Raw genomic sequence first — 22,626 nt, 5'->3', positions numbered from 1 at the left:
AAACAGCAATGGGAGACTTTACTGTGGGGATCTGTTACAGACTGCCTGACCAAGAGGAATTTGTAGATGAAGCACTCTATAGACAGATAGGAAAAGCCTCACACTCGCAGGCCATTGTCCTCATGGGGGACTTCAATCACCCTGACATGTGTTGGAATGACGGTACGGCCCGGCACAAGCAATCCAGGAGGTTCCTCAACTGTGTGGAAGACAACTTCCTTCTGCAGGTAATAGAGGAGCTGACAAGGAGAGGTGCCATGCTTGACCTCGTGCTCACCAACAGGGAAGGGCTGGTTGGAAATGTAACACTTCAGGGCAGCCTTGGATGCAGCAACCACGAGATGGTCGAATTTGAAATCCTCAGGACAGTGAGAAGAGAGTGCAGCAAGCTCACTGCCCTGGACTTCAAGAGAGCAGATTTCGGCCTCTTCAGGAGCCTGCTTAGTAAGATTCCATGGGATATAGCCCTAGAGGGCAGGGGCTGCCAAGACTCTTGGTTGATATTCAAGGATCACCTGCTACAAGCTCAGGAGTGTTGCATCCCAACTAGAAGGAAGTGCAGCAGGAGGACCAGGAGACCTCCATGGATGGATAAGGAGCTCCTGAGGAAAACTCAAATGAAAAAAGAGGTTATAAAAGGCGGAAGCAAGGACAGGCGGCCTGGGAAGAGTACAGGGATATTGTCCGGGAAGCTAGGGACCAGGTTAGGAAAGCTAAGGCCCAGTTAGAATTAAACTTGGCTAGGGATGTTAAGGATAACAGGAAGGGATTCTATAGGTATGTAGCGATTAAAAGACAGACTAAGGACAACGTAGGCCCCCTCAGCTCTTGGGAGAACTAGCTACACAGGATTTGGAGAAGGCTGAGGTTCTGAATGACTTCTTTGTCTCTGTCTTCACTGGAAAAGGCTCTGACCGCACCACCCAAGTCTTGGAAGGTAGACGCAGGGACTGTGAGAATGGAGACCTTGGGCCCACTGTAGGAGAGGAGTTGGTTCGAGACCATCTTAAAAACCTGAACGTGCACAAGTCCATGGGACCTGAAGAAATCCATCCGCGGGTCCTGAAGGAGCTGGCAAATGAAGTTGCTAACCCACTGGCCATCATATTTGAAAAATCATGGCAGTCAGGTGAAGTTCCTGACGACTGGAAAAAAGGAAATATAACCCCCATTTTCAAGAAGGGGAAAATGGATGACTCAGGGAATTACAGACCAGTCAGTCCCACCTCTGTGCCTGGCAAAATATTGGAGCAGATTCTCCTGGGAAGCATGCTAAGGCACATGAAAAACAACAAGGTGCTTGGTGACAGCCAGCGTGGCTTCACTAAGGGGAAATCCTGCCTGACCAATTTGGTGGCCTTCTATAATGGGGGCTATGGAACTGATGGACAGGGGCAGAGCAGTTGATGTCATCTACCTGGACTTATGCAAAGCGTTTGATACTATCCTACACGACATCCTTGTCTCTAAATTGGAGAGACATCAATTTGATAGATGGACCACTCGGTGGATAAAGAACTGGCTGCACGCAAAGAGTTGTGGTCAGTGGCTCAATGTCCAGCTGGAGACCAGTAATGAGTGGTGTCCCTCAGGGATCGGTGTTGGGACCGATCTTGTTCAACATCTTTGTCACTGACATGGACAGTGGGATTGAGTGCGCCCTCAGCAAGTTTGCCAATGACACCAAGCTGTGTGGTTCGGTAGATACATTGGAGAGAAGGAATGCCATCCAGAGGGACCTCGACACGCTTGTGAGGTGGGCTGATGCCAACCTCATGAAGTTTAACTCTGCCAAGTGCAAGGTCCTACACCTGGGTCGGAGCAATCCCAGGCACAGCTACAAGCTGGGCAGAGAAGAGATTCAGAGCAGCCCTGCAGAGAAGGACTTGGGGGTGCTGGTTGATGAGAAAATGAACATGAGCCGGCAGTGTGTGCTTGCAGCCAAGAAAGCCAACCATATCGTGGGCTGCATCAAAAGGAGCATGACCAGGAGGTGATCCTGCCCCTCTACTCTGCTCTTTTGAGACCTCACCTGGAGTATTGTGTGCAGTTCTGGTGTCCTCAACATTAAAGGAACCTGAAACTGTTAGAACAAGTCCAGAGGAGGGCCACGAGAATGATCAGGGGACTGGAGCACCTCCTGTATGAAGATCAGCTGAGAAAGCTGGGGCTGTTCAGCCTGGAGAAGAGAAGGCTGCGTGGAGACCTCATAGCAGCCTTCCAGTATCTGAAGGGGGCCTACAGGGATGCTGGGGAGGGACTCTTCATTAGGGACTGTAGTGATAAGACAAGGGCTAACTGGTTAAAACTTAAACAGGGGAAGTTTAGGGTGGATATAAGGAGGAAATTCTTTCCTGTTAGGGTGGTGAGGCACTGGAATAGGTTGTCCAGGTAGGTTGTGAATGCGCCATCCCTGGCAGTGTTAAAAGCCAGGTTGGACAAAGCCTTGGATGAGATATTTTAGTGTGAGTTGTCCCTGCCCGTGGCAGGGGGGTTGGAACTTCATGATCTTAAGGTCGTTTCCAACCCTAACTGTTCTATGATTCTATGATGCTATGAAATTTCTCAAAATAAACATAATATTTTTGGGGGAAGCTTTGAGTTATTTTAGGAGCCTATTTGCATCCACTAAAGCATCTGCATGTAAATGCCAAGTAGCATTTGCAAATGAAGATCACCACGGATAACCTTAGTGACTTATCCTTATGAGGATATTTTGCCTTACTGATTGTACTTTCACTGAAGAGAGTGTTAATATATTCAAGTGGATATTAAGAATACATATTATCTAGAACACTGAAACTCTGCTTTCAGCTAGCTCATGCTTCAGAGTATATTATTGTTCTTATTTGTATGATTAAAAGTTTAATCTTGGGTTAAGAATTTTCTTTCCATTTAAGTCTGGGAATATATGATCAGAAGACTATCAAAAAGAGCAGAGTTGTGAATATTGATTTTGTTTGGGTTTTTTCTCTGTACTATTGAAAGGTTTGAAGGAAAAAAAAAAAAAAAAAAAGATGAAAAGGTGATTGCGGATGAGCCATGGCAGGATAACTTACAGGGCAAAGTCTGCAAACCACAACAGCAAAATTTCATGGGGCAAAAAGCCAAGGCAATGTGAGCCTCTTAAACCTGAGTGCATTCCTTTGAGGTATTTTTTTATTGAATAACAAAGCTAAATGTTAGATCATGGTTAGTCTTGATAAATTGTAGCATGCAGAAGTTACCCAATACCCAATATCTGAGTAATTTTTCTTCTTGTGCTGGCTGTCAACTACCATTCAAATGGATAAGGTTGTGTCTTTATGGTTTTTTACCCTAACAAGCGTATTAGATGAAAACGTACAGTATGTACTATTCTACATATATATACCTTTTTTTTGCTTATCACAGTATATTTAATGTTTTTTAATATTTCATAAATGATCTTAACTACTCTCTCTGGTCAGAATCAGAGAATGTTAAACAGATTTCCACAAGATAGGGTTATGTTGAAAGTAAGGACCAAGGTAAGATTCAGAGATCTGTGAGGAACATGCTAAGAGATCAAAGGACTGTTCATTTGTGTTTTCAATAAGGCATTGCTGGTAGCTTCACTGTGGCTTTTTCTAGATGTGAAAAAATAGAATTTGAGTTTTTTGAAGGCTTATTTCTCAAGTAGATCATAGTTCCGTAGGCTACAAAAGAAAATATTTCAATAAGGCCATACATAACTCATGGCACTTTGTTACTTGTCAGGATGCCATAGAATTCATAGAATCACAGAATGGTTTGGGTTGGAAGGGACTTAAAAGGTCATCTAGTTCTAATTCCCCTGACAAGGGAGGGACACCTTCCCCTAGACCAGGTTGCTCAAAGCTCCGTCCAACCTGGCCTTGAGCACTGCCAGGGATGGGGCAGCCACAGCTTCTCTGGGCAACCTGCTCCAGTGCCTCGCCATCCTTATAGGGATGAATTTATTCCTAATATCTGATCTAAATATACCCTGTTTCAGCTTAAAGCCATTCCTCCTTGTCCTGTCACTACCTACCCTTGTAAACAGTCCTTCTCTGGCTTTCTTGTAGGCCCCCTTAGGTACTCTTAGAAGGTCTCCTAGAGACTCCTCCAGGCTGAATGACTGTTTTAGAAATCCATGTTTGTAGACGTTGCAATGTAAAAATCTAGCTTTTGTGAAGAATGCAAAAGTACACCTAAGCTACGTGACTTGATCAAATATGGATAAAGACCTTCAATCTAAAGGAGCTGCTAACTTTTCAGAATGCATTTAACTGTCCACTCCATTTTTTTCTGTGTTGTTTGGTTTAATTTTTATTTTGCAATTCTTTATCTCTGAACGGATACCATTCAATCACTGTGCTTGGTGGTAGTGGCACAGTGACAGTATAAACAGCTCAGTCATTTTGTTATCCTTTACATTGCTGGCATTTGAATCAATGTTTATTTGTCTTTCAAAGCCTTCATGAAAAAAAGAGAATTTATTAATGAGAGAGTTTTGACTCCTTAAGACATGTGGTAAATGCTCCATCCCTGGCAGTATTCAAGGCCAGGTTCGATAAAGCCTTGGGTTACATGGTCTAGTGTGAGATGTCAGGGGCATCAGATGTCAGGGGAGTTGGAACTTGATAATCTTAAGGCCCTTTCCAAGCCTAACTATTCTATGGTTCTATGTGCCTAACACAAATACTGTAATTATTACTCAACAAGGACATCATTCTAAGAAAAGTTAAAACTATTTTAACATCTGACTTTGTCACATTTTCCAAGAGAGAGCAGTCATAGCAGAACCAAGGACCAGTCTACAGGAGCTGTTATCCTAGACGAGTGCACAGGGTTATATCTCCCTCACCACATAAAGATATGTGTATTACCAAGTCTATCTAGAGAACTCTCCAGCAAATTCTACAGTTAAGGCAATTTCACTCTATTCTTAAATAGATTGTTGCACTATTTTTCTGCCCTTTTAACCCCAGTTCTCCATCTCCTCCTACTCCCATCCCCTGAATCTTTTTGGGTACAAATTAAATTCGTTATTTCTATTATTGTTATGGAAAACTTACTGTCCCATTCATAGTGTTCTTTCCCATATCAGTGGGACATGTTCCTTCTTTCCTCCTAACTGCTTTTTTCAAACTCCCTATCATTCCAGTTTGGAGACAGATACCTAAAAGTTGATGAAGTTCCATGAAAACTATGGTTCTCTGAACTAGATGCGGTTTTTCATTGTTCTTAACATTGGCAGGTGAAACAGAACTTCAGTTTGCATTTGGCAAATGGAGATTGGGGGTTAGCCTTTTAAAAATAGCTTTGCTTTACAGACTCACACTCACTATGGGATCCATGATAATCCTCAGATCCTTTTCTTCAGAGTGCTACAAGGATTATTTGGGGTTTGTGCATTTGATTTCTCCATTTGGAGAGCACTACACTGTAACATTTATTGGACTTGATTTATTTATATTTTTAAAATTACTGTTCTGACTGGTCAATGTAATTTTGCTTTTTAAGATTTTTCTCTGAAGAATAAATATGGATGGCTGCCTTGTTCCTGCTGACAGAAAAAGGCAATTAATCAGTGCAGTTTTGGAGCCATGGGCTGGTCTGGCTTCATACCATTCTCATTCTGTGCCGACAGTTTTGGACTCATTTGAGGCTGTAGTTTGCCTTTGCCTAGGCTCTCTGGCTAAGAAATGTTTGGAGCTAACTTAGAAACATGATGCATTGACACTAATCAGTAGTTAGCTGATATAAACATCTTCAGAATTGCTCAGTCTATGTAAGTGAAGCAGGAAGGAAAGATCTTTCTCCTGACATGCTATCTGGCTTGGTCAGGCATAACACCTGTCATGTGGGGCTCTTGCACGATGGCGATGGCACAGTTTGGAATCAGAAGGTTTTGGTCACAAATTCTTGCTAGGTGTATCTACTGAGCTTTCTGCATTCCTGGTGACTAGAAGGCTTTGTGATCTTTGCTTTCTTGCTGTGTCTGAGTATCCTAAATAGTCGGGTTTGGGAAGACACAGGCTTCATGGTGATGTTCTTCCAGGTCATCACTATTGATTTTAGTTTACTAGAAATAGAAGTATATTTCTGCAATGTTTCATGCTGTCTGTTTCTGACCCTGTATAGGTTAGGCTAGGTTAGTTAGTCTAGGTTAGTTAGGATAGTCTTATGTGGTGCAGGGTTACAGCCTGTTAGAAAGTAAGCTTTTTGTGTCACTCTTCTGTTTCCTCACATATTTCCTCCCAGTCTGAACTAAGACAAAATCTTTAGTCTGCCTTGATTTCCACTCATTTTAAATGGTATAGTTTCTCAGCAGCCCTGAGGTACTTTGCTCTGAGTATTGCTGCCTTCCTGAAGTATACTATCCCACATTCGGCAAAGGGTTACAAGTCAGTCAATAAGAATATTATTAGAATGGAACCCTTCATAACCCCAGCTCTCCAGACATCTATAAGCAAAACCAAAAAGAACTATAGAAGTTTTTTACACTGGAGATGCTGATTTTTAAATTCATAACTTATTTTGGAAAACTCAGTAGGAATTGCTATAAGCTGGGTTCAATTTAAAAGAAGCTGTAGAGAAATGGTTGCAAGAAAAGCAAATTCACTTAGAGTATTCTGCTGAGACAGAGCTGTAGCAAAACACAGAAGAGTATTTTTAAAAGAATAATCTCATAGCTATCTTAAAGATATGTAGGGTAAAATTGTGGAATTTCAGGAGTTAAAATTTATAAGGTATCCACACTGAGCTTTTAAAATAAGCAGGAAATAGCATGCAAGGATAATGAGGCAGCCTTAAAGTGGACAAGTGAGTTGGAGGCTGGTTCTCTCATCTTGCAGAGGCCATGCATGAAGCCCTGGCTCTAATTAAGGATTCAGTTTAATTAAGGAATTCAATTACCACTGAATTCAGCGTATCTGCTATTACACATAGCAGACTGAATCCCTCCCAGGGGTTATACTGGGCAATCCCATCAGCTTGTTCCTCTTGGGCAATTGAAAGCAGAATGCACCCAAAGAAATACAAATCATTCAGTTTATGTTGGATTAGTTTTAGTTAACAAATAATCACAGCAAGGCACTTTCAGACTTTTGTCATCCTCTTTTTGTAATAAATAATCTTTAACTGTCTCATCTGAATATAGTACAAGCAGGCAGGAACATTAGATATAAAACGTCATTAACACATTTTTCTCTCTTTTTTGTTAATCTATGCAGTACGCCACAATGTTGATTATTAAAAGCCTCTACACTGGAAAGTGGCTTCATCAATTCTGCAAATTGGCTAGATTTGAAGCTGTTAATTATGCTGTATAGTGTACTCCACAAAGGCAGAAATGAGTGTGACTTGGCTCAGTTCTCATGAGAATAAATTGTAAAAATTGGACCTCTGTTTTGTTTGAACTCTGGCGTCATAGAGGACATGGACATTCCATACAACAGGCTTGGCAAGAACAAATCATTTACTCCATTAAAAAATCAGAATATATTCATAGTAAAATCCCATACCTGGCAGAATGCCCATAGTTCTTGGGACTCTGCAGAGGTCTGAAGCTCGTTACCAGAGGGTGCTTTTTATCATTTTGTCTGAGAAATTGACAAGCCTCTTAAATTCAAGTCTTCTATGCATGCTGCTCATCTAACATTAAGGCAAATGATAAGCACAAGTGAGGAAAGGATCATCTTCTGCCTTAGGCTCTCTACTTAGGTTTTTATATAAATGTAGATGTTGCGTAGCAAATTATGACATGATACTTTTACGTTCAGGATGATACTACTTCTGAAGTAGACCTGTATCATTAGAACGATTTTTAAATGTTCTCTAAGTGTATTTGGATAAGAAGATAGTATGTCAAATATTCAACTGTACCTTTGTAGCTGTTGCAAGATTCTAGAAGTGTATCTAAAACTGGTTGAAAGATCCTGAAAGCAGTAGTAAATGTCCAGTGGGTCACAGTGATGAAAAGTAAAATCCCGTTTTTGCAATTTAATCTAAAAGTTTAATTGAGCTATTTAAAAAGAACGTAAGTTTGGGACTTCATTTGTTCTTTTTTTAAACTGGAAAGAAAAAGAAGGTGAAAGAAAATTACTGTCTCAACCAATGTCTTAATCCATTAAAAAAAAAGAGGTTTTTATAATTAAAGCACACTAAAATAAGCAGTGTTAAATTCTTATAACTATGTGGTGTCATTTAAACTTTGCAGTAAATGCATACATTTCTGTTTTGGTTTTGATTTTTTTTTGAGTCTTTTGAAGGGTTTGATTGTTTGTTTGTTTTGAGCTTCTTTTTGATAAGCAAGACAGGCAATACATAAGGAAAAATCTTAACAGTATAATTCACGTTAATGTGTAGCATTTATTTTCTTATCAACAAGATGTATTAAACTGGAAACAATGAACTAGCAAAGCCATCTTGTACATGGAATTATTAAATTCACAGTTTGCTGTTGCTAATTTGTTGGTAGGCTTCGGTTGTTTGAGAAAGCTCATACAAACTCATTTTGCAAAACTAATTATTAGATGAAATGCCCTCTGTCGTTGCCACTGGAGGAATAGATCTGAATCATGGCTGTGTCACAAATGGAGTTAACTGAATGATCTCAGTTCAATACCATTTACCTAACGGAATTATGAAGATGATGCTGACATAATGAATAGATTCTGCTCAGACAAATGTAGTCCTCTGGAGACAATGGAAATGCAGTGCAGGGCTGTTTGCTTTCTTTTGTTGATATGAAGAGCTTTGATTCTACTTCCAAAGTCAGTCCTTGTGCTTTTATCAGAATTAAGTTACTTTTATGATTTGGAAAAGTTCAGTCTAGTAACAGAGATACAATTATAAAGCATTTTGGACTTGTTGGTTCTGGAAGAAGTTCTCCTTAAATTATGCTTCTTAAGCAAGTGCATTTTGTTTGCTCTGATGAAATATGTGTTGACTAGAATAGCATGGAAGTCAGAGATAACACAGAACTGAATCCCTCCATGTATCCTAGAAAGAATATTGCGTTTTGTAGTCAGTGTTTCATGAGCAAACACAGGAACCAGCCTGTATAGTTGCTTCTGAAGGATACTTCCCACCATTTTTTTCTTTCTATTCCTCATCTTGTTCATATTCATACTTGTGAGAAAATTTTCAGAACAAAAATTGTTTCCATTTTACAGATGTGATCTGTGAACCATACACCAGTATGGGTCAAAGACAAATTATCATACTGAGAACAGTTTTGTTAAAAGATATATCAAGAATTAATGATTAAAAAACAGCCTCAGAATGAACAATTAATCTTATGTCAATGTTAAGATTTTCAAAAGCAAAACTGTTCCCAAGTGTAAATTTCTTTTTCCCCACCATGTTCTTGGAGCTCTGTGAGGCCCAAGAATGTTTTTCTGTGCTGTGTCTTTGTGGGCGTTCAGTGGGGCTGTGAAGTACAGAGAACTGTAGCTCTCAGAGTGCTAAACATTTTTCAGAGGCATTTATTTGGAAAGAATTTCTGCTGGAATGTAAGAAATACTTTTACTTGGGCAGTCAGCAATGTATATGTAGCACTTCATGTAGAACAGACAAGAATCTTAAAATATTTTTCCTGTTAAAAACATCATGGGTTATTATTTGTCTTCTATATGAAATAAAATATATGTTCATTCTTTTAGGGTGAAAAAGGAGATAAAGGAGAACCAGGACCAGAAGGCATTCATGGAAGAGAGGTAAACTGAATGATAATGAAACAGTCAACTTACAAACTTTTGGGAGGGGTGGTTAAGCAGTGAAATTTAGAATTTGTGTCAGGATGGATTTTGAAAATGTATATGCCAGGAGAGGTAACATCCACAAGATGATGGGGTAAGAAAAAGATTCATTCAGGTGAGATAGGTGTACTTAGGACTCCAGGTTGGACAGAGGAGCTGTGGGTAAGGGTGTGGTAGGTTCCATGATATTTCTGAGGGCTGAGGGCTCCTGAGCAAAACTGAAACAAGTGTGGGGATTAAAGCAACATAGTATAGATGAGAATCATTCCTGGTTGGCTAATCTGCTGGAAAAGAGAGTATTTCTGGAGGAAGGGTATAGCTAGGCCTGGAGCCTTGGTTTCTGAAAAACAAAACATAAAGTCTGCTAGCCATTCCTGGGTGAGCTCCATCGGTCACTGTTGTGGTTTAGCCCCAGCTCGCTCACTCGCTCACTCCAACCCTGCAATCCTGTAGGATGGGGACAATCAGAAAAAAGTTAAACTTGTAGGTTGAGATAGGAGCAGCTTAATTATTAAAATAAACTAAAATATAATAATAGTAATAAGAGTAATTGCAATGAAAGTGAAAAGAGAGGTAAATAAACCCCAAGAAACACAAGTGAATAACAATACGATTTCTCACAACCACTGACCGATACTCAACTCAACCTGGAGCAGTGTTCAGGCAACTCCCCTCAGCTGGGTATCATGCTGGGCATCATACTGGGCATGATGTGTTATGGTATGGAATATCCCTTTCGCTAGTTTGGATCAACTATCCTGGCTGTGCTCCCTCCTGAATTCTTGTGCCCCTCCTCTTGTTCCTACAGAACATGGGAACCTGTAAAGTACTTGATTTAAAGTGCTACTTAGCAACAACTAAAACATCAGTGTGTTATCAGCCTTGTTCTCATACCAAATCAAAAACACAGCACTATACCAGCTTCTGGGAAGAAAATTAATTCTATCCCAATCAAAACTGGGGCAGTCACTCACTGTGCCATGTGGCTCATAACAGAGATTTTGAGTTAAAAATTCACTGCCTACTTAGTTAATTAGTCTGGCCTGAGGTGGAGCATGAATCTGTGTCTAAAAGTACTGGATAGTCCTGCTCATTGAGTTCACATTCTAGCTTGAACCTAAGCTAACACTATAGACATGCCCAGTGATACACCTTGCTTTTGTCTAATTTATTTTTAAATTTAAAGTATTTTTTTGTATATTAAAACAAGGTGAGAAAGCAGAAATTCAAGTTTTTATTTTCAATGCAATACAAAAATGGCCAACTAGCCTGAATCAACAGCAAGATTAAAAAATTCGTAAAAAAAGATTTGTAAAGCAAGCCAGCAGTTTTCTTTATCCCCGCCTTTCCTTCCTGCCTTCTCCTTGACCTAGGTGGGGGTCAACCTGGGTTAAGGTTTTAATTCAGGATACTGTTGGGTCTCCTATTGCAAATCATCACAGTTGAAGGCAGAAAGCATCTCAGAGGTATTTGAACTTGACTGTCCAAATTGTGTGGGGAATGACTGGCATTAGGACAGGGATACAGATACAGGATTTGGAAAAAAAAAAAAAAAACATGCAGCAAAGCTTTTTTTAAGCAACTTTGCCAAAAGAGTAAAAGGGTCAGCATTTGACCCAAAAAATGCTATGACAGTCTAGCTGGGTCTACTGAAAATACAGTAAAAACAGACTACGTAATTATGACACTTTTTATGTGATTGGGTTTCTATGTGCACTGTAAACATGAAAATATTTTTCCTATTGTAATTTGTTATAATTTAATGCTATTGGGCTATTTTTGACTAATAGCTGATTTCCTCCATATGAAAACATATATTATGTACTGAGCTGAAACTACGTTTAGGTATTCAGAGAGGTATTCTCTTGTAGCCTGCCTGTCTGTAAAGGTGAACCGTATACTTCAATCACTCATACATATATGCTGACAGCATGGAAAAAATACATCTGTGTTCCTTTCCATAGCTCTGGGGACATTTCTGTGTTGGTCTTACACGATCTCTTTTACTACATGGGATCTTGTTCCATAAACCTTTTAGGAAGAGTAAGGTATACCAAGTATCTGGTGAACTCTAGAACATGTTTTACATAGTGGCACTGTGAAAGAGTGAAATATTGGACCTCTATATTTTTAAATACTTACTGAACTATTGTAATGTGTCAACAAATGGTAGATTATCATAATGGGAACTCTCATTAAAATATTTTGGAAGTAAAATTTTTCAAGGCAATGTAATATTGTTTGAATCCACACTTCCATTTTAACAACCACACTTACATAAAATGCTTTGGATTCAGTTATCACTGCGTGGAGATGCCAGTCATTTTTAAAGGACTGCGTGTCATTGACTCTTGGTTGCTATCAGTGTCTCTCAAACTCATTCCGCATGAAGAAATGTAACATCCGATATTTCTGAAATAATCAAGTTAATCTACTTACATGGGTGTAATCTGCAGTGCTGCACAAAGAATGCCTGAAAACACTTAAAGCTAGTGGTACTGGCTGCTGGCAGCTGTTGTCTCTGCCTGGAGGAGTAAGGGCTTCCATACTCTCAAGTGAAGAACTTGAAAATGATGACTGAACATTTTATCTTGCACAAGTGGTAGAAGCAGATTGGAATTTATTTTAATCAAAATCACCAAAGTAGGTGTCACAGAACAATTTTGCTTGCTGTTACCACTTGCGTTTTCCTAGCTGTACAAAAAGTTCTTGCTGAAATAAAGTAACATGGCAGAGGGGAAACCAGATCTGATTTGGCAACTAGATTTTCTGTAATGATGAAGAGACATCTAAAAAGCTTAATTCCCTTATCCCTCAGTGGTTGTGCTAACTGAGCCAGTTAATCTCATTGAGAACCAGGTTTCGATGTAGGAACTGTGAATATATTTAACTGCTCTGCACATCTCCCAGTTTATCACTCCAGGAATCTGTGCCAAAATCTACAATGTCATGTCCCAGTCTGGGATATTATTCAAAATCCATCTGACAGCATGAATGCTTACTATAAATACTAGTAATGGGATTGCCATTGTTTTTAGCTCTTAAGGAGTGGTTATAAATAACATAATATATTGCTAATGTAGTCCTCCTGTGGTATGTGTTCACATTACATCCGTAAGCAGGTATTTGCCTGTATAATATGAGCAGTGAGTTTGTTTGAGTAGTATCTCTGGTTTATCCCTTAAGACTTTTTTAGCCACTTGACATTTATAATGCTATCATTTGTATTGCTGTAACAAGTGGCTCTTCACAGATACAGTGCCTGAAAGAAATCCCCATAAATACAGTTTATTCTCCATCAAGTCAACTGACATACACACTTTGGAGAGGGCAAACTAGTCATTTGCTCAATTTGAATGAGTAGGCATCAAGTGGAATGGCTTAATTGTGGGCCACTCAGTCCCTCATTACAAGTAGTGAGATAAGTAAGGTTTTGACTATTGGATAGGGAAGATCATGAGGGGAGTGGAGGGATGTCCATGAAGGGTGAGGAGCAGCCTACAGGGGCAGCTGTTAGGGGAGGTTGTGAGGGGCAGTCATGAGGGGTGCTCAATGAGGAGCAGGTGTGAGGGACAGTCACGAGAGGAGCTTGTGAGGAGAGCTAATGAGGGGCAGTCATTAGGGGAGCTTGTGAGAGGTAGGCATGAGAGGCAGTTGAGAGGGACAGTTGTGAGGGGAGCTTGTGAGGAGAACTCATGAGGGGCAGGCGTAAGGAGAGTTCATGAGAGGAGTTTGTGAGGGGCAGTCATGAGGGATGTTCATGAGGGAAGTTCATGAGGGAAGCTCATGAGGGAAGCTCGTGAGGGGCAGGTGTAAGGAGAGTTCATGAGAGGCAGGTGTGAGGGGAGTTTGTGAGGGGTGCTCATGAGGGGTAGTTGTGACGGGAGAGGAGGGGTGGCCATGAAGGTGAGGGGAGAACAGGGGTGGCTGTGGGCTCTGTGAGTAGATGAGGGGTGTCAGCTATATAAAGTAGGCCACTGTGGAGCGTAGATGAGGGTGACTCTGAGTGGAGATCATGAGGGACAGCCACGAGGGGAGATCATTTTGCCCTTAGTGACATGGTTTAGTGGTGGGCTTGGCAGTCGTTGGGTTTATGGTTGGACTTGATATCTTAGAGGTGTTTTCCAGCCTAGTTGATTCTACCTGTCTATGATCATGTCCCATATGGAATAAGGACAAATTTGCAATACAAATATCCATGAAACTGTCTGTGGAGTAAGATCTATGTTATATTCATATGCTTGTCAGTTGAACTGAGTTAGAAAGAAAAATCTTTGTCATTGAAAATTTTAGACTCCTTTTGGAGTTATGTCGTTGACTTGATCAGTCCAACCACTGTTTTGCTGACGTAAATGAAATCCATCAGCAAAAGGAGGTGAAAATAAAAAAAAAATTGTCATATATATCAACACATGCCATGCATATTTAGGGGAAGAATAATGTCTTTCATAAAAATTGTAGGAAGAAGTTTAAAAAGTGTCCTGGAATTAAAGTCTAGCATATAAACTCTTAAACTATGTGATTCACTAATTATTTTTTTCCTCCTGCTTTGAAAGGCCTAAGTGAAAGTTAAAAAACTTTCCTACATAAGATGTTGTTACACTTTACATACCTGATGCCAAAAGATGGACCTCTGAAGTTAAGTGAGCAATGGAAAAACAGACGGGTTTCAAACGGAAAGACAGAATACATACCAGACCTTCAAATTTTTCTGCTTGTGGGAAAACAAGCGGAAGCACAAACATTTTTAAAGGGATCAAATGTCTCGATAAGACAGTAACAGTTATTTACCTTCACACCCTCATGGCCTGTCTGTCCTGGGTTTAGCAGTAGCAGTCATTTTCCTCTTTCTTGGTAGCTGGTACAGTGCTGTGTTTTGACTTTTGGCCTGGGAATAGAGCTGAAAACAATGATGTTTTGGTTTGGCCAAGGACTTTGCTCTGCCAGGGAGGAGGGGAAGCCGGGAGGAAGCAGAGACAGGACACCTGACCCAAACTGACCAAAGAGGTATTCCATACCACAGCACGTCATGCCCAGGAGGTAACGGAGAGTTACCTGGAAGGGCTAGGTGGACTGCGGGGTTGGGTGAGATATGGGTCGGTGCTTGATTGGGCTGGGGGGAGGGAGGTGTTGTATTCTCTTCCCTTGTTATTTCCTTTATCATTATTATTATTGGTAGTAGCCGTAGTGATTTGTGTTATACCTTAGTTACTAAACTGTTCTTATCACAACCCGTGGGAGTTGCATTCTTTTCGATTCTCCTCTCTTGTCCCTCCAGGAGTAGGGGGAGGGCAAGAAGGGGGGGGAGTGAGTGAACAAGCTGTCTGGCTAGGTTTAAACCAAGACACCTGTCCTAATCCCAAACTCTCTTAGAATTCTCTTAGGACTCTCTTAGTATCTCTTGGCATTGTAAGGAAATATTTGGATAGGAAGGCAAGAGTCCTGTTGCTTCAAAATATGAAGTTGGGAAATGTAATTATATCTGGAGCTTGAGGATTCTGTTAGGAATAGTGGGGATAGTAGGCATTGCTCAGGATCCAGAAAATTCTAATAATATAGTAATTTGAAGTTTTGAATGATATTAACAAGAATCGAGCAATGGCAATATGTGAAAGTACATGACACAAACTGAATAATAGTATATTGTTTGGAGCCTTGAAAATACATTGCTAAATTAAAAGAAGTATCCCAATGTATACAGCTCGGTATTGTACAGCTGACTCTGAAGCTGTTTAAATTTAGATTTTAAGGCTGCTCTGTGGATCAAGTGTAGTTCTGTTGTCTTACTCATCAGAGTATTTCCAAGTTTTGTTACTCAGTAGAGATTGTTGATTCAGTCTATCGTAATTTGGTTGCACATTGTTGGTTAGTGTGTTGGACTGTTTACTGTATTTCCAGTACCTTAGATAATTTGTATTGTTCTAGGAGATTTTAACCTGATGTGAGATTGAACCAGATTTTCTAATGCAGGCCATGGAACTGTAAATGCTGAATGAAGTTTTTTCCAAACAGATATCTTTTAGAGTGAAAAACCTGTTCTCCTCAGAAGATTATGGTAATCTTACAGCATTTTTCATTGCTGCATGAATGTAGCATAGTGTGTGACACATAAATGGTGGTCAACACTTGGCTGCTGCCGGAGCTCCTGGAGTCTTCTGGTTGGGCTTCAGCTGATCTTTGAAATTTTCACTGGGAAGAACATTTGATATCAGTTGCCAGTACATTTTACCTGATTGATCTCTTTCCTGTGATGATGTATAAGCACTGTCTACAGCTTTTTCTCTCTGAAAACATTTTCAGTGTATGATATGCTTTTCTCAGGCCTCAGTGAGTCTGCTAGAACAGGTTAAGTCAGAATTTATCAAGTAAAGCACTAGGGCACAAAGAGCATGTTTTACTTGGTGGTAGCGCTCAACAATTTTTCTAATGTTCCTGAATTCCAGAAGGAGTTGGCTTACTGATAATTTCATGCAAGGTTGACAATTCAGTTATTTTGGTACTATTTTTGCAGACTGAGATGATGGTAGCATCAGTTTGTGGATTATCATGTTGATGAATTGACTTAGGGGACAAGGGGTGATGGTTTTAAACAGCGATTAGGACTGGATGTGAGGAAAAACTTCTTTACAGTGAGGGTGGTGAAACACTGGCACAGGTTGCCCAGAGTGGTGGTGGGTACACCATCTCTGGTGATATTTAAGGCCAGGCTGGATGTGGCTCTGGGCAACATGATCTAGCTCAAGATGTCCCTGCTTATTGCAGGGGGGCAGGACTAGGTGACCATTGAAGGTCCCTTGTAACCCAAACTGTTCTGTGACTCTGTGTTGCTTTGTTCCCTTTTCTCACTAAAAATGTTTGACCTCTCTGATCTTTTCCAAATGACTGAAAACACAGGAAGCGAAAAACTTTTGTTTTCTGGTTCTGTTTATACCTGGTACTTCTTTTGAATGAATAAAATGTTCTCCAGCTTGGTGAGGAACATACTTATCACATTACTAAATAAAGTTCTTTTTATTTCACAATGGAGCTCCAGAGCAGAGCAAGCATTGTATTAGATTGGTCCTGGCTTAAAGGGAAAAGTCAAATAGAAAACCCATCACCTTTTGTGCCAGTAATGCTGAGATATACATGACACATATAAAATCACATCCCTTGATGAACCTGTAAAACCATGGTCTTTTTTAAAGGTTTAAAGCACAGTTCCTGCTTTTAAATTGTTTTCTGTCCTCATCCACTTCAGTTTGTAGGCTGGTGAAGACTCCAGTAAACTAATATCACAAAAAAGTCTAATTAAATGTTTGTCAAAAACAGTGTCAACCAATATGGTAACTTCTCCTTTAAAGTCCTTCCACCAGAAGTACCATTGGCATCCCCTTGCAAACACCCCCTTGCCTCTAGTTTAGTATTTCACCTGTTGGCCTCAATTTTGCCGAGTTTACACCCTTATTGATATTTGTGATATACTTATTCCAGCAATTTATCTGTTGATCAGCAATCATGTTACAGGTACCTTTCTAAAATAAAAAGTAAAAAATAAAAAATAAAAAATGTCTACAATTTCTGATATTTTAAATTTGTTTTGATAGCCTTGAGTTGTCCCTATACATGTGTTTCCTAACACTTACTTTACATTTTGATAGCCATAGAAGAACTATAATATAATTTTATCTGACCTGTAAAAAGATCAAGCTGTAGCTCTTACAGAGGAGAGAAAGTACCAGCTGAAGACTGTGCGGCATGTTGTCAAATATGTAGTTTCCACTTGTTCTTTTTATGTGAGGTTGACTTCTGTGATCATCAACTGTGCAGTAGCTGTCAAACTGCATACTTTACCATGGTGCACTGCAGGAGCACTACTAAAAGCTTTAAACACACCAATTAGGAAAAATGAGGTCCATAGTTTGGCAGTATATGGCTTTGGTTCAGTGTCTTCCGTCTGCAGTTGTCATTTCTATTCAGCAGAGAAACACAGAGATATAAATATATACATATATCTTCCAATTTGTGAGTTGAAGAATTTTTCCCCTTTATCTTCCATACATATACAGCTTAAGAGCTAACTCTTAAACCTATTGTGCCACTGGTGATTTGTTAATATTGATTTTGAACCAGACCCGTACAATTTGCATACCTGAAAAATCCCTAAAATGGCTTTTTAGAATATGGACTGGTTGTGTTTTATGCAGCCTTTCAGAAGGTGAAAAGTAAAATGTAGTAAATGGAGACAATATTAAAAGTATGTTATAAATATGCAGATTGTAAAAAGAAAGTGGGTTTTTGGCTAGGATTTTGAATCCATCTGCCTATTACATTTTCTTAAGTTCAAACAGCAAAACTACTTCTGATTTAACTATTACATATTTGGCAAGCTTAATAAAGGACAAATCAAAGCTAAATCAGGGGTATTTACAACAACCACAAATTTAATCCAAAGTGGGTACTTAAATGCTCATATAGTTCTAAATGATGTTCCTTCCAGATGGTGAATTAATGTAATTTTAGCAGGAAGTGAAGTTGCACAAATACGCAGTATTTAGAACACTCACTGATTTAATGTTTCTGTACCCACCAAGGCACAGATGTTACTTATCATTTTCGTGCCAGTTATCTCTATCTTTCCAATTATTGCATGCTGAGGATGAGTTTGCAAGGGCAAAAAGGGGGCTGGGAAGAACTTTAGTTAGCAAACACTAACTCAGATGTAAATGAATCTTTTCTATCCTTCACCTATTTAACCTGCACAATAATAATCATGGTGGCCTTCTTGTGGAGTATCTTATTATGGTTTGGTCCTGTATTATTTGCCATTTGGTTTCTGAGTAAAATCTTTGAATCTGTAGAGCTGTCCCTGACTTAAAATGTATCTGCTCTGCTGATGCATGCCTCTAAACCATTGATCAGAGAGAAGGCACAAGATAAATCTCTTGGCTTAAAAATGAGTTCCTGATATGTTGGTCCAGCATCAGAAAGGAGTTAATTCCTTAATGCAGAATTGTTTGAATTTGCTGGGCATATTTCAAAACCTCTTGCTTTTTGCAGCAAGGAGAAGACAACTAAGATTATGTGTTGGGAGCTAAAGAGCTCCCTTGTAGGTGTTTTAGAGGGTAAACTCAGGCTAGATATAAGGAGGAATTTTTTTACAATAAGGGTGGTGGAACACTGGAACAGTTTGCCCAGAGAGGTGGTAGATGCCTCATCCCTGGAAGCATTCAAGGCCAGATTAGATGGGGCTCTGAGCAATCTGATCTAGTTGAAGATGTCCCTGCTTGTTGCAGAGGGGTTTGACTAGATGACGTAAAGGTCTCCCAACCCCAAACTGTTATGTGATTCTGTGATAGTGAAATTGCTGCATATGTAATATGTAAAATTAAGCAGTATTTATTATCTGCTTCTCCAGCTGAAGGCAGAACTAAGGAGGGGGGTATAAAGGACTCCATTATTTCTCTAATTGTGTTTTCAAAGCCTGGTGAAGGTCAGAGTTTGAACCAGGTTAGACCAGCTCAGCATTGCTACTTGAAACAGAATCCCAATTTTATCAGAGGTTGAGTGAATGTACTAGTACTTTCTCTAGCATTTTATCTTAGTTGGTCATGCAAGATGCAGACCTAGTAGGACTGCAAAGGAACTTTGTATTTCTACATGCTGTAATGGGGCACAATCAAGTAGATAGTTTGGCTTTGTATGTTTAATTATGTGTTAAAGACACGTGCAGTCTTTGATAGATGTTTCTCTGCTCACAAAACACTGAAAACAAAGAATTATAAAATAGTAATGCTAATAATGTGATAATATTTAAAGGCTTAGTTGATTAATGTACATTAATTCACAGCAATACAGGATTTTGTCCAATGCTTTGCACAGATGACAACAAATAGATATTTTTCTTCTTCGCCCAGGGACTAAAAGGTGATCCTGGTAGTCCTGGTGTGTCTGGTCCTAAAGGAGAAAAGGTACTTTTTTATCTGTAAAGTTGCATGTATATGTCAGTGTGCATTATATTATTGAATGCATTGTCTTAACTACATGTGACAAATACCCACTGCTGCCATTTGTGTAGCAAGGGTTAAGGGTCGAAGAATATGAATAAGACTAACTGTAAATATGGAAGCCAAGTATTTTTTTCCACAACAAATTTTGAAAGGAATTCAGAGCAGGAGCCTAAATTCAGTGTTCTGAATTGCTCTCTGAGTGCTCTGATTTTCTCCCATGGTTTGAATCTGAATGTCTCATAGCACAGATCATACCGTGGCAATTTAATTCTGTAAACATTTTATGCAGTCAGATGTCTTTACATATGTGAGCTGTCACACTGGCTTCATGGCCACCTTGTGCATGTAAGCTGTAACTTGCAACTTAACATATGCAAACATGTTTTGAAGGATTGCTTTCTGTAAGTGTCCAGGGCAGTAAGCTGTGATTCATTTATGCAGAGGTCCGCCATTTTTTTCCAGTTTAAGCTGTGGTGAACTGTGTACTTCTATGCCATTACTAAAAAAGAATATTGCTTTATATGTATATTTTCATAATGAGAGCATACTTGATGATTATAATGAATTTTCTTCTGCAGTGGTGCATAACCTCTAAAATGCCCAGAGGTTAAATATGTGTAACTATAAAGATTGCTGATTTATTTACTAGTTACTGTTTTAACTAGGGAGATGCAGGACCTCCAGGACCAACTGCCTTGAATGTAAGTACACATAAAACAAAAACAGGAAAAAGAAAATCATTAAGAAATGTTGCTGGTTTTAGCTTATTTGTAATGTAAATACTTTCATTATTAAATATAAGATAAAAGTCCTTCTCTTTAGAATGCCTCTGCATTTTCTTTATAAATTGTGAAGTGGGGAAAAGGGGATCTTGTGAAGAAAATCAGTGTATCATCTTGTTTCCCACAAATGCTAACAAGAATATTGGTTTGGGATTTTTTTTTATTCTGTGTATAGGTAGTATGGGCTGGTTAAAGTGAAAGATTTCCCTTGGCATTTTTAGGGAAAAACACTTTTCAGTAAAAGATTTTTTCCATATTCTACTGTCAGGTTATTTTAAGTGTTTAGTTATAAGTACAATGTGACACAGTATTACATACATAGAATGCATATGTTCAACTTGACACACAGGACCTGTTCTCAGAAAGTTAATGTAATACATCCAGCAGATAGATGTGGGGCTGCCAGAGCTCCTTCCGCTCATGTCCAGCTGGTAGCAAGGCTGAGCATGCCTTCCCAATAGGCACACAAACACACATAGAATCATAGAATCATAGAATAGTTAGGGTTGGAAAGGACCTTAAGATCATCAAGTTCCAACCCCCCTGCCACGGGCAGGGACAACTCACTCTAAACCATATCACCCAAGGCCTCGTCCAACCTGGTCTTGAAGACTGCCAGGGATGGAGCATTCACAACCTCCTTGGGCAACCTATTCCAGTGCCTCACCACACTAACAGGAAAGAATTTCCTCCAGTCTAAACTTCCCCTGTTTAAGTTTTAACCCACTGCCCCTTGTCCTATCACTACAGTCCCTAATGAAGAGTCCCTCCCCAGCATCCCTATAGGCCCCCTTCAGATACTGGAAAGCTGCTATGAGGCCTCCACGCAGCCTTCTCAGCCAATCTTCATATGGGAGGTGCTCCAGTCCCCTGATCATCCTCGTGGCCCTCCTCTGGACTTGTTCCAACAGTTCCATGTCCTTTTTATGTTGAGGAGACCAGAACTGCACACAATACTCCAAGTGAGGTCTCACAAGAGCAGAATAAAGGGGCAGGATCACTCCTTCGACCTGCTGGTCCTGCTCCTTTTGATGCAGCCCAGGATACGGTTGGCTTTCTCGGCTGCAAGTGCACACTGAAGCCGGCTCATGTTCATTTTTTCATCAACCAGCACCCCCAAGTCCTTCTCTGCAGGGCTGTTCTGAATCTCTTCTCTGCCCAGCCTGTAGCTGTGCCTGGGATTGCTCCGACCCAGGTGTAGGTGTAGGACCTTGCACTTGGCATGGTTAAACTTCATGAGGTTGGCATCAGCCCACCTCACAAGCATTTCAAGGTCCCTCTGGATGGCATTTCCTCCCTCCAGCGTATCAACCGAACCACACAGCTTGGTGTCATCGGCAAACTTGCTGAGGGTGCACTCACAACACATACAGCCAGATCTGGCACGTAGGTCAACACAGATGGACACACTCAGTACTCCCACCAGCACAAACAACACCACCTTTTTATCCCCTCTGGCTGATCATGGTCATAGTTTGGTACTCAGAAATATATATATATGTATACAGTGTGCATCGCCCTGGTAGCTGAGCTCACACACAGCCTAACCAGTAGATGCCCCTGCTCCTGGTTTTTCCACATTATTAGAGATGTACAGGCATCTCTAATAATATTTGAGAATAACATATGCTTCAGTATGAAGCATTGTTTATCCTGAAAAAGAGGTTGCAAAATTATTTTCACACAAAATAGAAAATTTTTCAGTTTTTCCTTTCAAACACTTGCAAAGTTGTGTCATGGTCTTGATATCTACACAATCTTTATAACTTACATAAAGACCAGATACGTATAGCAAACACACACTAATAAGGAAAAAGAAATGTAATGTTATAATGATGGAAAATCACTTACTAGATTCTTATGAAGAACAATGTAACAGAAACTTAAGGTGGTTTTTGGTTTCTACAATTCTCAGAGGAAATTAAGCAGACAGGTATATTCCTTTCTTTCTTCATAGAAATGTCTGTTTATCAGACTCAGAAAGTTGGAAATTTGGTTACTAATTCATTTATTCCCTTTCCTGTTATTTACCTGCAGAAAAGAATATGTGAGGCAAGCCATGGTGATTAGTTGTCTTTTGTCTTTCAAGGAAAGACTTCTTGAGGATGG

At 39.8% G+C, this 22,626-nt stretch overlaps 1 protein-coding gene across 11 annotated transcripts in view; it reads left to right on the top strand.

Moving 5' to 3' along the window:
• Positions 1-22,626, top strand: part of COL19A1 (collagen type XIX alpha 1 chain) — a 184,504-nt gene that overhangs the window by 76,691 nt on the left and 85,187 nt on the right. For 10 of the 11 annotated variants that reach the window (XM_061358584.1, XM_061358576.1, XM_061358581.1 and 7 more), the window contains 3 exons: positions 9,651-9,704; positions 19,643-19,696; positions 20,401-20,436. In XM_061358584.1, the coding sequence (XP_061214568.1) occupies positions 9,651-9,704; positions 19,643-19,696; positions 20,401-20,436 (144 nt within the window). The remainder of the gene's footprint in view (positions 1-9,650; positions 9,705-19,642; positions 19,697-20,400; positions 20,437-22,626) is intronic. The other variant, XM_061358583.1, reaches the window with a different exon arrangement.

Source organism: Neopsephotus bourkii, unplaced genomic scaffold, assembly GCF_033783945.1.
Source record: "Neopsephotus bourkii isolate Nb327-2 ecotype Australia unplaced genomic scaffold, CSIRO-AGI_Nbou_v1 NB_947, whole genome shotgun sequence".
NCBI lineage: Eukaryota > Metazoa > Chordata > Aves > Psittaciformes > Psittacidae > Neopsephotus > Neopsephotus bourkii.
The sequence above is the reverse complement of the archived record's forward strand: the minus strand, read 5'-3'. Positions and strand labels throughout refer to the sequence as shown.